This window comes from Salvia miltiorrhiza, chromosome 1 (assembly GCF_028751815.1).
Source record: "Salvia miltiorrhiza cultivar Shanhuang (shh) chromosome 1, IMPLAD_Smil_shh, whole genome shotgun sequence".
NCBI lineage: Eukaryota > Viridiplantae > Streptophyta > Magnoliopsida > Lamiales > Lamiaceae > Salvia > Salvia miltiorrhiza.
Genome location: NC_080387.1, coordinates 24,489,831 through 24,507,851, shown reverse-complemented (window position 1 = coordinate 24,507,851; position 18,021 = coordinate 24,489,831). Strand labels below are relative to the sequence as shown.

The 18,021-nt window shown below is 38.8% G+C and overlaps 2 protein-coding genes across 1 annotated transcript; one reads left to right on the top strand and one right to left on the bottom strand.

Moving 5' to 3' along the window:
* The window catches only part of LOC131007125 (uncharacterized), a 68,082-nt gene that overhangs the window by 10,584 nt on the left and 39,477 nt on the right, over window positions 1–18,021 (bottom strand).
* On the top strand, window positions 770–17,134 carry LOC131004390 (protein FAR1-RELATED SEQUENCE 5-like). The gene is made up of 3 exons (XM_057931101.1): window positions 770–1,642; window positions 1,735–2,176; window positions 16,250–17,134. Exons 1-3 carry the CDS (start codon window positions 1,005–1,007, stop codon window positions 17,132–17,134), a joined length of 1,965 nt encoding a protein of 654 aa, XP_057787084.1. The 5' UTR covers window positions 770–1,004.

Sequence of the window (18,021 nt, the reverse complement as noted above, 5' to 3'; positions counted from 1 at the left end):
GTCTGTTATTTTTTTTACCTCGCAGTCTTCGCGCTTGTGTTTCTATATTCATTGCGATTCTCTTCATCTGTGAGAATCGTTCGTTTTCTCGTTCATGACGATTGAGGAATCAGGTATTGTTTGTTATTTGACGTTCATGACGATTCTCTTCATTTGTGAGATTATTCGTCGTTCAGTTTGTTCTTATTGTGTTTTGAATTGAGGAATCATGTATTGATTATTCGTTGTTCAGTTAGTTGTTTTTTTTTTTAATTCGTTGTTCTTCGTGATGAATATTATTTGTTCCTTGTATTTTTATTTTCTTTAGTTTGATGATTTTATCGTTTTTTTCTTCTGCATTATGTATAATAAATCGGAAATTACGTTTGCGTTATGTGTTGATATGAAATCTGTATTTTTTGTTTGGTTTTTTTTTTATTTTAACTTATGTGTTGTGCTATATTTTTTTTACGTTAAATTTTTATTTAAAATTTTGCATTTGTTTAATATATATATGCATGTTTGTGGTTCGGATTATGCACGTGTGTTTAAATACTTTATTTTGATCGGATGTATTTATTTTGCTAATATATATTATGCATTCTCGTGTTTATGAATTATGCATTTGGTTATTTGAGATTATGCATTCTCATTTTTATGCATTCTCATTTTTATGCATTATGCATTTTTTTAATATATATATGCATGTTAGTGGTTAGTATTATGCATGTGTGTTTAAATATTTTATTTTTATCGGATGTATTTATTTTGATAAAATATGTTATGCATTCTCTTGTATATGAATTATGCATTTGGTTATTTTAGATTATGCATTCCCGTTGTTATGCATTATGCATTTGGATTTTTGAGATTATGATTCATTTTTATTTTTATTTTTTGCAGATGGTGTTTTTTCTGATCAGAGTTCAACTTCTGATACAGTGTTTTTACCTGAATGTGATGATGAGTTTAAACCTATTGTTGGGAAGAATTTTTCTTCATTAGATGATGGTGAAAAGTTTTATATGGCTTATGCTAAGCGTTGTGGATTTAAGTCGCGTCTTGGTGCTGTTAAGCGTAAGAAATCTGGGGTGATTATTTCTAGACTTATTTTTTGTAGTCGGGAAGGGTTGAGTAAATCTGGTGGAAATATTAGATCTAGGATGAGTACAAGAGTAGATTGCAAAGCTCGTATTATTCTTCGTGTTGTTGATGGTGGTTCTTACACTATTGTGAATTTTATTGAGGGTCATAGTCATCGATTTGTTTCAGATAATCTTCAACATTTTATGTTGTCTAATCGTAAGTTGGATCATGGGCATAAGAAGTTTGTATTGAACTGTGTTAAAACCAATATTGGTCCTGTTAAATCATTCCATTTGTTTAAGGAATTGGTTGGGGGTTATGATAAAGTTGGATGTACAGCGGTGGATTTTAAGAATTTTGCACGTGATTTGCGTGCATATGTTCTTGGTTCTGATGCTCAGATTCTATTGAATAATTTGTTCAATAAGCGTGAAATTTGTAGCGATTTTCAGTTTGAATATGCAGTTGATAGTTCTGATAAACTTACAAGGCTGTTTTGGGCTGATCCTTTATCAATTCAGAAATATGATGCTTTTGGTGAATCTGTATCATTTGATGCGACATACTCAACTAACAGGTATGCATACTTATGATATATGTTGTGCATCTTGTTATATAGCATTATGAATTGTGTTTTAAGTATGTTTTTCTTTTATTTTGTTGCTACAGATATAATCTTATATTTGTGCCATTCACTGGTAAAGATAATCATGGAAGTTGTGTGACCTTTGGTGCTGGACTAATTTCTCATGAGGATGAGGAATCATATTCATGGGTTCTTGAGAAGTTTGTTGAATGCATGAGGAGAAGACCAAGGATGATTATTACAGATCAAGATCCAGCTTTAAAAAAATCTGTTGAACGTGTTTTATATGATACGCGTCATCGATTTTGCATGTGGCATATCATGGTTAAAGTTATGGATAAGGTTCCACATCGACTTAAGACCGATTTACAGTTTAAAAAGGATTTTAATCGTCTTGCATGGTCTGAGTTTACTGAGCCTTTGAGTTTTGAACGAAGATGGAATGATTTAATGGAGAAATATGGTTTGGTTGGTGATAAATGGTTTGATTCTATGTTTGCTCAGCGTAGTTATTGGATTCCTTCTGTAGTGACCCGCTCTTTTATATATTTTTAAATCCAGTAATGAGTGTTTATTTTTGTTCATCAGTGAATGAAAACGGTTATTATCCTGATATGAATTCAGCTTATGATCCTGAATTTATATTGTTAAAGCAGTCAATGATATTATTTCAGAGTTATAACTGACTTAGCAAAGTCATGTTATTTATTTTAAGCAAGATGGAATTAGATTTTATTTTTATTCAAGTCGTGGATTATTTCCGACTCGTGAGTTAATTAAATCTGCGGATTTAATTTATATTCATTTTATAACTTATCGATTTTAACGAGATATCACATGTCGAAATCGAGATTTATTTAAATAAACAGTACAAACAAATATGAGCACGCGATCCACTTTATAGTTACCGAATCACCGAGACAGAGAAAATACATCAATAATTTTCCTCTACATTTTTTTTTTCCTTTCTTTTTCTTCTCTTTTTCTTTCCATTAATTTTGTTCCCCACTTCTTGCCTACCACTATACTTTGCCAATCCTCTATTAATCATCACCCCACCATCTTGTTGTTCCACCTGCAATTATCGAAGGAAGACTTCAATTATTGCTGCCAAATCCTTAAGCCATTCCAGTTCATATAACTCAAGCAACAACCAAGCAGTTGAAAACAAGTGAGGTAATTCACTATCTCAATCAACCATTCCAGAAAACATTCATATCAAAGCATGATCATGATCAGTTATACATTTGTAATGTGATTCCACAAACAAATAGAAAGGAACCACTTTAGCTCACCATTGTCACTAATAGATGAACGAATATATCCATAGCACGCTCACTATTAGATAATTGAATTCAGATTTTCTCCTGAAGGAGTCTTTATGCATATTGATTTCTAATACGCAACGAAAACAAACGAGACTAGAGAACTTAGCTTTAGGATGAGTGGTACTGGACTGTCGGAGCTCTGCGACTCACAGCGACGGTGGCTCCGGAAGAGTCGACTGCCGGATTCTTGCTGTTAACAGCAGCGGCTGACGGTGGCGCTCCCAAGCGGCGACGTCCGGCGATAGAACTCCAAGCCGCGACCCGGCGAAACAGCAGCTGTAGTTGGAGGCGTGGTTCGAGCCTTCGACTCCGGAAATAGCAGCAACGACAGACCCCCCTGCTCGCCGGACTCGTGCGAAGCGGCGGCATACCCATCGCCCGCATCCAGCAGCAACGGCTCGGTGCAAGACGGCGGTGGCGATTCCAGGCCGGAGCAACGCTGGCTTGAGGCGACAACGTCGCCGAAGATTCCAGTAGCAGCAGCGGCGTCGGGGCTCGGGGAAATCGACGGAGGCGGCGGAAATCTCGAAGGCAGCCGACGACGCAGCAATAGGCAACTGTGAGCAGGCCTTTGTTCGCCGGAAATCGCACAGCAGCAGCGGCTGACTCGCCGGATTTCGGAGCGGCGACGGCGGCGCCTCGGCTGGAACGAGAGGAAGAAATATAGAGAGAAAGAGCTCGGCCGATCTGAAAATCCAGAGAGAGAGAGAGGGAACCGAGAAGTGAGGGGAGGAGGCAACGGTGAGGCGGCGCGCCGGAGGCGGCGCCGCTCTCAGCCGATTGAAGAAGGCTGAGCGAGAAGAGGAAAGAGAGAGGGAGGCGTGAGTTTGAGGGTGAAGTCTCGACTGGTTTGAGGAGAAAGAGAGAGAGAGCGGCTCCTTGAAGAGAGAGAGAGAACCGAGAGTTGGGAGAGAAATTCATTGGGCCTTTATTTTTCTTTTGGGCCGGAAATTTGGGCCTCCTATTTATTTAATTGGGCTTAATTATTAAATTCTTTGGGCCTTGTTGATTTATTTTCATTGGGCTTGAGTTGGGCTGGCTTATTTATTAATATTGGGCCTCTCATTTTATTTAAATGGCCGATTTTAATTACTGATTGGGCCTCCGATTTTATTTATATGGGCTTTGATTTAATTGTTGTTTTGATTCGTATGAGCTTTATTTAATTGAGTTGGACTTTATTTAATTAATTCATTGGGCCTAATTTAATTAATTCATTGGGCTTTGTTATTTTATTCCGATTGGGCCTTCTATTTATTTTCTTTAGGCCTTGGTTATTTATTCAACTGGGCCCTAAATTTTTTTTTTTAATTACTTGAGTCCATGAATTACTCCAACTAAACTTTTCAATTTAATTATTGGAATGCCACGATTTATTAAAATCAAGCCCATATTTGTTTGATTAATTATTAGGCTGTCTTATGTTGAGCCTTTTAATTATTTGAACTTATTATATTATTTCTATTCCTAATTATTAAGCCCGAGAGATTTTATGAGGTTATTCAGCGAATAAGCCGAATTAATTATATCTTAGTAACGACACGAAGGATGGATTTATTTAATTAGTGGGTTAGAACACCTGAGGCGAACAAATTATTTTAGTTAATTACTCAACCACGCAAGATGAAACCTAGTTGGTATTTATTTGATCTGATAGCGAGGATTAATAGTAGTAATTCTCTAATATCATCTCGGAGTAATAAAATCATGCATAAAGATCATGCATAATTAATTCTGTATTCTCATTATTTGAGGATTTTACTCGAGCAATATCTTATTTATATTCTCGTAATAAAGGTCAAGCACGAGATTAATAATCAGTCAAGGAGCTACTGTACCACAAAAAGTTTCTAACAGGTGGGCATTACTTTCATATATATATCAAATGAGTTTAAATGTTACCTTCAAGCAAGTTATTTCATGACTAAATTAATTGAAGTTATTTCAAATATTGTCTTGCCATAAAATATTTAAATTTCAGTATGATATCTATCTGATGTGGCTTTTATCATGTAATCGAATTCGGGTCTTGAGCAGTTGATAGCTATCCTGCCTTGACTAGTGTACACCAGTGACCGTGAGTCATCTAGCGGGTTGGCCGGTCAAGTGACCGTGAGAGGTGGCCACCTCTCCGGCACAAAGTTCCAGATATGATATATTACAAGAGAACTTAGACTGCAGTCGAACTTTAAGAATCACAAATGAATTTAGTAAGCTTGGGCCTTTTAGCGAAAAACTCCCTTGCTATACTGTTTACTATGGCATGACAATTTACAGTTTTGAAGCATGTATTTTATACTTAGGCATACGTGCCCACTGAGTACTTTTGTACTCAAGCCCTGCATATATTTCTAAATGTGCAGGTTGAGCAGCTGCCGATGGTGATGAAGTGACGAGCGGGATTCTTTTATCTTATTATATAGTAATGAACTCTAGGGTTACATGTCTTCATACATGTAATCAGAATCATATTCCGCTGCGTACTCAGAAGTTTTATGTTTATTTGGCTAAGTCAGAGATATCTGAACTTACTAGTTATTTGAGTCTATATGACTAAACTTCTGTTATATAATAAATATCCATGTTGTTAAAAATGATGAAATGCGATCCTTTCTTGTTTGATTATTCCCCTTTCTACCCCGCTTCTAATCTCCCTCCATTAGTCACGGTTTCCCCGGCTTAATTATCCTTAATTAGGTCCGGTCGTGACAGAGTGGTATCAGAGCAGTTCATTTGCTCTGAACCCTAGAGTTAGCCCATTTTTCTAGTATGATCACTAGTATATATGAGTCAGTCAACCAAAGCTCATCACTTCATCACATCGTCATGCTCAGCAAGAAAGAAGGTGGTAATGATTTTAAAACATTGAGAAGTTCACGTTCTATATGAATGTACTGATGCTTACATTCAAGTTTTATGCTTTATTAATTGATTAGATATCTCAATGAACTTAGATGCGTTAAGAATGCATGATCACTGTTACGAGAAGAACAATAGAAGCTAGAAACTCAGTTATATTTCACTATAGCCATGGTGAAGAGCTAAGAAAGAGGAAGAGAATCCAATGAAAGCAGTGCAAGCAGAGTGCCACGCACGAATCACTGAAGCAGGCATAGTTCTTCATTCAGGTTGTTCACGCGTGACAGAACACCGAATCGACTATTGCCTTATTTGATGATAGATCACGTGAGTCATTGCTCGTAGCGACGAGTGTGACTTATGTAATCAGTTAGCTCCGAATCGACTATTGCCTTATTTGATGATAGATCACGTGAATCATTGCTCGTAGCGACGAGTGTGACTTATGTAATCAGTTAGCTATCGCATAATGAGCTAAGACTCATTACTAACTCTCGATTATCATCAGTTATGACATGAAGAGAACCTTCATGATTTATGTTCGAACTTCAGAGTCAGACTCACATGCAGTTATAACACTTTGTGTATGATGTTATAGCATCGCGATTAGAACTGCCAGCTTATAGTTTCAGATATTCAGAACCTTTATTATTACAATTACCTATTATATTACACGTGAGCATGATTTAGAATCCCTATTGATTACGATCACCTGCTACAAATCGAAAGGAGGATAGGTGCCATGGGTAACTAGAAGTTACCAACCATTATGATTGACTAGAAAAATCTATACAAGTGCGTAAGACGGGAGGAGTTCCTGAAGATGGTTTGGAGTTTAACAAGAGCTAGAAATATCGACAACGGTTCGAGGTTAAAGTTAAGAGATTGAGATTATGATGAGAGACTAAGCAGGTTAAGTATGCATACCTTAGTCGATCAGAGACATTCCCCAGTTAGAACATTTTAGATTAAACATTCAGTTTAGTAGCCAGAATGCAAGCATTGACTAAGGTCATTCCATGATTTAGTATTTTGTGTGGTGACACATACCTTGCAAAGATGCTCAGAGATGCAAAATCTATTTCCTGTAAAGGCGTGAGAGTGCTTCGAATTATATGGTTGCATTTCAAGCGCTATGTGAAGGAACACTAAGTACTAGAAGTACAACATTAAGATCATATTGATGAACATTGTTGAGTAAGGTCGAGCCTACCTTATTTCGCCTATAGAAGATGTTTAAGGATTGCATTAAACTAGGAGGCAGACTCCAAGTTTGAGAAGCTCTAGAATATTTTCAAGGACATGTTCAAGATGTTAAGAAGAAAGTGGTGATTTTAGACCAAATATACCTTTTGCAGCCAATGAACAAGAGTTACCAAGTTCGGAAAAGTATTTCCGAGTGATTGAGAAGTAGTTGTGTCGGACCTGGCCAGTCCACATGGCCAAAATCTCAGTAGTCGTCATATATGGGTCTTTAAACCTATATATTTTAAACCTTCATCTGAAAAGCCAAACGGGTTCAGACTATTAGGTCATTTCGTTTCGACCTTTCAGTCAATTCATTTCTACCCTATGGTTATTCATTTTCAATTGTTTGGCAAATTATTGAAACACTTTGCCTAATTGCCATTTGTGATTTGAATCATTGCGATCTACTAGCTGTTGATAGATTTTTGTGACCCAAGGACAAACATATACTCATTAGATTAAATCAGTCAAACACGTATGCTTCAACCCAAGGGTCAAGCACGTAATGCATACAGACAATCTCTTGTGCATTTAGTAGGACGTTATTTGTGTATTTCGAAAACGATGATCATTTCGATGCTTTTGTATACCCCTATGTTGGCTTAGTTATTTTGACTAGTATTAGTACGGAGACGCGAAACCTTGGGGCGATCCGTGACTGAGTACTTTTTGTGATGGCTTCACTAGGTAGCCAGTTCATCATGTGTGGTACTTAGATAGGTCTTTGAATCTAGACTTTTATGATGATGTAAAGTCCTCATTGGGGCAATGTTCCCTATGTTATATATGGTGACCTTATTGGTTTTTCGCGGCAAGTCGTTCCGCTATGTTTTATTTATATGTTCGCTCAAGTTTTAGTAGGAGCAGAACTCGATGAGTTAAGGAGTAACTATAGAAATGATAGTATGTCCTTATTGTGTTTTAATACGATGACAACTTGTGTTTTGACCTAATAGAATGCCGCCAAAACGAGGACGACCAAGAGGCGGGGGTAGGATTCCCCGAAATGAAAGAAGAGGCCCAGAAACAGGGCCAGAACCAGAACCCGAAATAGTTCAACCACCTGTTCAGCCAGAACGACGGATTGAAGAATTATTCTTGCGACAGAACCCACCTACCTTCAACGGGACAGGAGACCCGGCAGAAGCTGAAACTTGGGTTCGCGCTATTGAACGCATTTTCAACTTCCTGCGTTGCACCGACCAAGAACGTCTGACTTGTATGTCCTTTCAGTTGACTGGGTCAGCTGATTTCTGGTGGGAAGCAAGGATGAAAACGATGACAGCAGAGCAGTTAGAAAACCTGACTTGGGAACAATTCAAAGCCGGTATATATGACAAGTATATACCCAAGAGCTACCGCAAGAAAAAGGAAGCAGAATTTTACAATCTAAAACAAGGGAAGATGTCGGTAACTCAATACGACAGGATGTTCTGCGATATGTCTAGATATGCGCCGGAACAAGTTGACACAGATGAGAAGATGACTGAAAAGTTTTGTGCCGGTCTGAGGCACGAAATTAGGATGGCTTTGGCAAGCCACGGAGGATTGTCTTACACTGAGTCGCTCAGCCGAGCATTAGACATTGAAGCAGCCATGCCAGGAGAAAGACCTGCAATTTTACCTACTCCAGCACCTTCACATGATCAAAATTATAATCAGAATTTTAGAGGAAAGAGGAGATGGGACAACAGTAACCCGAACCAAGGCGAGAAGAGGCCATGGCAGGGACGGGTCTTCCAGTCGCAGGGCTATGGAGGCCAGAGTGCACCGAAACAGATGGGAAATAACCAACAGAGGGCCCCACATTGTCCCAAATGTAACAAAAATCATGTGGGAATCTGTAAGGCCGGCAGTGATAGTTGCTATATCTGTAACCAGAAGGGGCACTATGCAAACCGGTGCCCGAATAAGCAACATGGAATGGGTTCAAGGCCAAACCCACCTATCCAGGCTCCACATCTGCGAACAATTCAAGCTTTGCCCCAACCATACCCAAGGCAGCAACCACAGTATCAACAGTCACAGCAGCACCAACAGCTACAGTACCAACCACAACCTCAACAACCATATCAGCAACAGGCTCGCCAACAACAGCAGCGACAACAGAAACAACATGAAAAACCTCGTCATGCTAGAGCCTATGCTATAAGGCAGAAGCAGCCCGAGAACAACCAGGGAAACCTGGCAGGTATGGGCATGCTACTCAATACTCCTGTTGTACTTCTATTTGATACGGGCGCATCGCATACTTTCATTTCAAGTACATGTGTTGATACATTAAAACTTAAAATGGAAAGAGCTGACCAGGAGTTGAGTATATCATCACCTATAGGAGGGATGACGACAGTAGATCATGTGTGCTTGAACCTAGAACTGAACATAGGGTCACACAAGATTGTAGTGAACAACTCCTATGTTATACCGATGGGAGATGTGGACATAATCCTAGGAATGGACTGGCTAGCCGAGAACTATGCCACCATCCTTTGTAACGAAAGACGGATATCGTTTCGACCCCCAGGAAGGAAGCCGTCACATTTCCACGGAATTAGCATGGGGAGAAGAAAGATGATCATCTCCGCCCTACAAGCAACGAAAATGATGAAGAATGGATACCCAGCTTACCTCGTATACTTGCACGGAGAACTGGGAACTGAAAGGAGCATAGAAGATGTAGCAATTGTACGGGACTTTTCAGATGTATTTCCAGAGATTCTGCCAGGGCCACCACCGGACAGACCAATTGAGTTTACCATTGATTTGGAGCCTGGGGCAGCTCCCATTTCGAAGGCACCATACCGAATGGCTCCTAAAGAGTTGGAAGAACTCAGGATACAACTGCAAGAACTTTTGGAACTTGGATTCATTAGGCTAAGTGTATCACCTTGGGGTGCATCCGTACTTTTCGTGAAGAAAAAGGATGGCACATTGCGAATGTGCATAGACTATAGGGAACTGAACAAAGTGACACTCAAGAACAAATATCCTTTACCAAGGATAGATGACCTCTTCAACCAGCTCAAGGGAGCAAGCGTGTTCTCGAAGATTGATTTGCGGTCTGGTTATCACCAGCTGAAGATTCGACCAGAAGACGTACCTAAGATGGCATTTCGAACTAGGTATGGCCACTACGAATTTGTAGTTGTGCCATTCGGGCTAACTAACGCGCCAGCTGTGTTCATGAACCTCATGAATCGAGTATTCCATCCGTACTTAGACAAATTTGTCTTGGTATTCATAGATGACATTCTGATCTACTCAAAGAATGAGAAAGACCATGAGGAACATCTGAGAATTGTTCTAGAAACGTTGAGGACGGAGCACCTTTATGCCATATTCAGCAAGTGTGAGTTTTGGCTCAGCGAAGTCACGTTTTTAGGACATATTGTGTCATCAGAAGGGATTAAAGTGGACCCTGAAAAAGTGCAAGCAGTGCGCGAATGGAAATCGCCTACTAACCCTAATGAGATAAGAAGTTTCTTAGGATTGGCAGGTTACTATCGGAGGTTTATGGAAGGATTTTCTAAAATTGCAAGGCCAATGACGCAACTACTCAGGAAGGGAATAAAATTTTCTTGGACAGAGGAGTGCGAGAAGAGCTTCCAAGAACTCAAGGAAAAGTTGACTACTGCACCAGTGTTAGCCGTCCCAACAGCTGATAAGGAATACGTGATCTACACAGACGCGTCCAAAAATGGACTTGGCTGCGTGCTAATGCAAGAAGGAAGAGTGATAGCGTATGCGTCACGACAGCTTAGGCCACATGAACTGAATTACCCGACTCATGATCTGGAGTTAGCTGCAGTGGTGCATGCGCTGAAGATTTGGAGACACCACCTATATGGAGTTAGGTGTGAGATATTCACAGACCACAAAAGCCTGAAGTATTTTTTTCGAGCAAAAGGACCTTAATATGAGACAAAGGAGGTGGCTCGAACTAGTGAAGAATTATGACTGCGGTATTAACTACCACCCGGGTAAGGCCAATATAGTAGCTGATGCATTAAGCCGTAAAACTCAATCTAGGTTGGGATGCCTCGTCACCCAATAGAATGAGCTCATCAAAGAGTTTGGAAAAATGAGCATAGAAGTGGTTAAACCACCAGGGATGATAGCAAGCGATACCTAACTTGAAAAAGATGATTGTAGAAGCACAAAGAAAAGACGAGAAAATGGAGAAACTACGGGAAGCAGTAAGGAAAGGAGGAGTCAAGAATTATCAAGAAGCAGCAGATAATGCTATCCTCTTTGAGGGAAGAATATGCATTCCCCGCGATGATGAGCTTAAGGATAAAATCATGAGTGAGGCTCACGATACCCCTTATACTGCCCACCCCGGAAGTACTAAGATGTACCAAGATTTGAAGAAGTATTTTTGGTGGGAAGGTATGAAACGAGACATAGCATCATTTGTATAGAGGTGCCTAGCTTGCAAGCAAGTGAAGGCTTTACACCAAAGGCCATTTGGAAAGTTGCAACCTTTAGAAATTCCGGAATGGAAGTGGGAAAACATTGCAATGGATTTTGTGACTAGTTTGCTCAGAACAAAAAAATGAAACACTGTCATTTGGGTAATAGTGGATCGACTAACAAAATGTGCTCATTTTATACCAATACCGATCACACACGGGTCAGACAAGCTAGCTCAGTTGTATGTTCGAGAGATTGTACGCTTACACGGTGTATCCGTGTCAATCACTTCAGACCGAGACTCAAAATTTACTTCTAGATTTTGGATGAGCTTACAAAAGGAGTTAGGTACGAGGTTAAATTTCAGCACCGCCTTCCACCCGCAGACAGACGGGCAGTCTGAAAGGACAATTCAGACCCTCGAAGATATGTTGAGAACAGTGGTGTTAGACAGGGGTGGAAGTTGGGAAGCAGTGCTGCCGTTGATTGAATTTGCCTATAATAACAGTTACCAGGCGACTATCGATATGGCACCATATGAGGCATTATATGGAAGAAAATGTAGATCACCGCTTTACTGGGATGAAGTGGGTGAGAGAAAAGTTTTAGGACCAGACATGGTCAATGAGATGGTTGAGATAGTCCGCCAAATCAGAGGGCGAATAAAGGAGGCACAAGATAGACAGAAATCTTACGCTGATACACGTCGAACTGAGTTATGTTTTGAAATAAGAGACAAGGTCTTCCTAAAGGTATCTCCTACCAAGGGGATAACTAGGTTTGGTGTCAAGGGAAAACTTAGGCCCCGATTCGTAGGACCTTATGAGATTTTGGAGAGAATAGGCCCAGTAGCCTATAGGTTGGCGTTACCGCCAAGTTTTGGAAACGTTCACAATGTTTTCCACGTATCACAACTCAGAAAATACGTTTTCGATCCAAAGCACATAATCCACCAAGAAGAGATGATCCTTTGCCCAGACTTGAGTTATGAAGAGAGACCAGAGGCCATTCTAGATCGAAAAGTACAACAACTCAGGAATAAGGCAATCACATCAGTGAAAGTCTTATGGAGACACCACGGACAAGAGGAAGCCACGTGGGAGCTTGAAGACAAAATGAAGGAGAAATACCCCGAACTGTTTTAGAAGAAATATGCAAATTTCGGGACGAAATTTTTGTTAAGAGGGGTAGTATGTAGTGACCCGCTCTTTTATATATTTTTAAATCCAGTAATGAGTGTTTATTTTTGTTCATCAGTGAATGAAAACGGTTATTATCCTGATATGAATTCAGCTTATGATCCTGAATTTATATTGTTAAAGCAGTCAATGATATTATTTCAGAGTTATAACTGACTTAGCAAAGTCATGTTATTTATTTTAAGCAAGATGGAATTAGATTTTATTTTTATTCAAGTCGTGGATTATTTCCGACTCGTGAGTTAATTAAATCTGCGGATTTAATTTATATTCATTTTATAACTTATCGATTTTAACGAGATATCACATGTCGAAATCGAGATTTATTTAAATAAACAGTACAAACAAATATGAGCACGCGATCCACTTTATAGTTACCGAATCACCGAGACAGAGAAAATACATCAATAATTTTCCTCTACATTTTTTTTTTCCTTTCTTTTTCTTCTCTTTTTCTTTCCATTAATTTTGTTCCCCACTTCTTGCCTACCACTATACTTTGCCAATCCTCTATTAATCATCACCCCACCATCTTGTTGTTCCACCTGCAATTATCGAAGGAAGACTTCAATTATTGCTGCCAAATCCTTAAGCCATTCCAGTTCATATAACTCAAGCAACAACCAAGCAGTTGAAAACAAGTGAGGTAATTCACTATCTCAATCAACCATTCCAGAAAACATTCATATCAAAGCATGATCATGATCAGTTATACATTTGTAATGTGATTCCACAAACAAATAGAAAGGAACCACTTTAGCTCACCATTGTCACTAATAGATGAACGAATATATCCATAGCACGCTCACTATTAGATAATTGAATTCAGATTTTCTCCTGAAGGAGTCTTTATGCATATTGATTTCTAATACGCAACGAAAACAAACGAGACTAGAGAACTTAGCTTTAGGATGAGTGGTACTGGACTGTCGGAGCTCTGCGACTCACAGCGACGGTGGCTCCGGAAGAGTCGACTGCCGGATTCTTGCTGTTAACAGCAGCGGCTGACGGTGGCGCTCCCAAGCGGCGACGTCCGGCGATAGAACTCCAAGCCGCGACCCGGCGAAACAGCAGCTGTAGTTGGAGGCGTGGTTCGAGCCTTCGACTCCGGAAATAGCAGCAACGACAGACCCCCCTGCTCGCCGGACTCGTGCGAAGCGGCGGCATACCCATCGCCCGCATCCAGCAGCAACGGCTCGGTGCAAGACGGCGGTGGCGATTCCAGGCCGGAGCAACGCTGGCTTGAGGCGACAACGTCGCCGAAGATTCCAGTAGCAGCAGCGGCGTCGGGGCTCGGGGAAATCGACGGAGGCGGCGGAAATCTCGAAGGCAGCCGACGACGCAGCAATAGGCAACTGTGAGCAGGCCTTTGTTCGCCGGAAATCGCACAGCAGCAGCGGCTGACTCGCCGGATTTCGGAGCGGCGACGGCGGCGCCTCGGCTGGAACGAGAGGAAGAAATATAGAGAGAAAGAGCTCGGCCGATCTGAAAATCCAGAGAGAGAGAGAGGGAACCGAGAAGTGAGGGGAGGAGGCAACGGTGAGGCGGCGCGCCGGAGGCGGCGCCGCTCTCAGCCGATTGAAGAAGGCTGAGCGAGAAGAGGAAAGAGAGAGGGAGGCGTGAGTTTGAGGGTGAAGTCTCGACTGGTTTGAGGAGAAAGAGAGAGAGAGCGGCTCCTTGAAGAGAGAGAGAGAACCGAGAGTTGGGAGAGAAATTCATTGGGCCTTTATTTTTCTTTTGGGCCGGAAATTTGGGCCTCCTATTTATTTAATTGGGCTTAATTATTAAATTCTTTGGGCCTTGTTGATTTATTTTCATTGGGCTTGAGTTGGGCTGGCTTATTTATTAATATTGGGCCTCTCATTTTATTTAAATGGCCGATTTTAATTACTGATTGGGCCTCCGATTTTATTTATATGGGCTTTGATTTAATTGTTGTTTTGATTCGTATGAGCTTTATTTAATTGAGTTGGACTTTATTTAATTAATTCATTGGGCCTAATTTAATTAATTCATTGGGCTTTGTTATTTTATTCCGATTGGGCCTTCTATTTATTTTCTTTAGGCCTTGGTTATTTATTCAACTGGGCCCTAAATTTTTTTTTTTAATTACTTGAGTCCATGAATTACTCCAACTAAACTTTTCAATTTAATTATTGGAATGCCACGATTTATTAAAATCAAGCCCATATTTGTTTGATTAATTATTAGGCTGTCTTATGTTGAGCCTTTTAATTATTTGAACTTATTATATTATTTCTATTCCTAATTATTAAGCCCGAGAGATTTTATGAGGTTATTCAGCGAATAAGCCGAATTAATTATATCTTAGTAACGACACGAAGGATGGATTTATTTAATTAGTGGGTTAGAACACCTGAGGCGAACAAATTATTTTAGTTAATTACTCAACCACGCAAGATGAAACCTAGTTGGTATTTATTTGATCTGATAGCGAGGATTAATAGTAGTAATTCTCTAATATCATCTCGGAGTAATAAAATCATGCATAAAGATCATGCATAATTAATTCTGTATTCTCATTATTTGAGGATTTTACTCGAGCAATATCTTATTTATATTCTCGTAATAAAGGTCAAGCACGAGATTAATAATCAGTCAAGGAGCTACTGTACCACAAAAAGTTTCTAACAGGTGGGCATTACTTTCATATATATATCAAATGAGTTTAAATGTTACCTTCAAGCAAGTTATTTCATGACTAAATTAATTGAAGTTATTTCAAATATTGTCTTGCCATAAAATATTTAAATTTCAGTATGATATCTATCTGATGTGGCTTTTATCATGTAATCGAATTCGGGTCTTGAGCAGTTGATAGCTATCCTGCCTTGACTAGTGTACACCAGTGACCGTGAGTCATCTAGCGGGTTGGCCGGTCAAGTGACCGTGAGAGGTGGCCACCTCTCCGGCACAAAGTTCCAGATATGATATATTACAAGAGAACTTAGACTGCAGTCGAACTTTAAGAATCACAAATGAATTTAGTAAGCTTGGGCCTTTTAGCGAAAAACTCCCTTGCTATACTGTTTACTATGGCATGACAATTTACAGTTTTGAAGCATGTATTTTATACTTAGGCATACGTGCCCACTGAGTACTTTTGTACTCAAGCCCTGCATATATTTCTAAATGTGCAGGTTGAGCAGCTGCCGATGGTGATGAAGTGACGAGCGGGATTCTTTTATCTTATTATATAGTAATGAACTCTAGGGTTACATGTCTTCATACATGTAATCAGAATCATATTCCGCTGCGTACTCAGAAGTTTTATGTTTATTTGGCTAAGTCAGAGATATCTGAACTTACTAGTTATTTGAGTCTATATGACTAAACTTCTGTTATATAATAAATATCCATGTTGTTAAAAATGATGAAATGCGATCCTTTCTTGTTTGATTATTCCCCTTTCTACCCCGCTTCTAATCTCCCTCCATTAGTCACGGTTTCCCCGGCTTAATTATCCTTAATTAGGTCCGGTCGTGACACCTTCATTTTTTAGAGATTGTCATATGAGTGGGTTATTTAAGACAACGTCTATGTCTGAGAGTCAGAATAGTTTTTTCCGTAGGTATTTCAATAGGGGTGCAAATCTGATTGAATTCTTTATTCATTTTGAGCGTGCTATTGAAGCTCAAAGAAATCAGTGTGATCGTCTCAATAGTGTTGATGTTTCTTGTTTCCCAAAGTTGGTGACAGATCTGGCAATTGAAAGGCATGCAGCAACTGTTTATACTAGTGGGATGTTTGTTGAGGTTCAAAAGCAGATTGTTTCAGCTAGTTTCAGTTGCTGCATATTGGAGATTAGGACTGGTGTCGGCGAGAATGTTTATGTAGTTGAAGATGGTGAAAGTGGTAAATTTAGTGTCACTTATAATTTGGCTGACTATAGTTGCAATTGTGATTGCAAGCACTTTGTGAGGTGTGGTTGGCTTTGTTCGCATGTATTTTGTGTGTTGAAGAATGTTAAGATTCAGAGGATTCCTGATCAATATATATTAAAGCGTTGGACAAAAGGAATTTGCGTTGGTGGAAGTACAAATTCTGGTGGGACAGATACTCTCTCTCAGTTATATTCTTTAGCTTATAGTTGTATAGGTTTGGTTCAAGGTGATTCTGTAAAGATGGAGAAGTTATTTCAAACTTTGAAAGGTGTGCATGATTCTTTGTCTGTGAATAGTTCTAGCAGTTCAAATGATGATCTTTTTAATGAGTTTTATGGTGGTGCACCTCCTGAAGTAGTTGATGTTCACCCACCTGATATTGTGAAGACAAAAGGTAGTGGAAGTCGTTTGAAGTCGAGGATTGAGAAGGCTTTAAGGGATAAGAATAAACCGAAACGAAGATGTGGCAATTGCAAAGAGATGGTGAACCATGATGCTCGTAATTGTGATCAGGAACGTGCTGTTAAATAGGTTTTTTATATTTTATTTTAGATTTTTTGTATAGTATTCTTGATTAAGATTTACATAAATAATTGAAATATTTCATTGTTCTACGTTTTGCGTATTATTGTTCTATATTATACGTTATTGTTTTATCTGTTATGTATTTTATTGTTAGTTAACAGTATAAGTTAGACAAAACTATTATGTATTTTCGTATATATATTTATGCATTGTTAGTTAACAGTATCTGCATTTTTTGTTTTTGATTATGCAGTATATGCATTTCTTGTTTTTGATTATGCAATATATGCATTTTTTGTTTTTAATTATGCATTGTTAGTAAACAGTGGATGCATTTTTTGTGTTTGAATATGCATTGTTAGTTAACAGTATAAGTTACACAAAACTATTATGTATTTTCGTATATATATTTATGCATTGTTAGTTAACAGTATCTGCATTTTTTGTTTTTGATTATGCATTGTTTTTTATTATGCATTGTTTTATAATATTTTATTTTAGTGTTTAGTTTTTAGGGTTTAGTGTTTAGTGTTTAGGGTTTATTTTATTTTTTTTAATTTTTAGTTCTTAGTGTTTAGTTTAGTGTTTAGTTTTTAGGGTTTAGTTTTTAGTTTTTAGGGTTTAGATTTTAGTGTTTAGGGTTTAGTGTTTAGGGTTTAGGGTTTAGTGTTTTATTATGTTTAGAGATTATTGTTTAGGGTATAGGGTTTTTTTTTTTAAAAAAATGTATTTACAAAAATAATTATTTGTAGTTAAAGTTTTATGCATTTTCATGTAGTAATATTTGCACATTAGTGTACGAAATTATGCATGTAAATTGGAGATACTGGACAAATTAAAAAAATATATGATAGCCTGGAGACATAATAAAATTTCATCAAAATATTATAATC

Excerpts from the sequence above, each read along its gene's own strand:
- LOC131004390 (XM_057931101.1), top strand. The coding sequence starts at position 1,005 with ATGGCTTATGCTAAGCGTTGTGGATTTAAGTCGCGTCTTGGTGCTGTT. Across the intron at positions 1,643-1,734 it reads GCGACATACTCAACTAACAG|ATATAATCTTATATTTGTGC; the intron begins GTATGCATACTT and ends TTGTTGCTACAG. Across the intron at positions 2,177-16,249 it reads GTAGTTATTGGATTCCTTCT|ACAACGTCTATGTCTGAGAG; the intron begins GTAGTGACCCGC and ends GGGTTATTTAAG.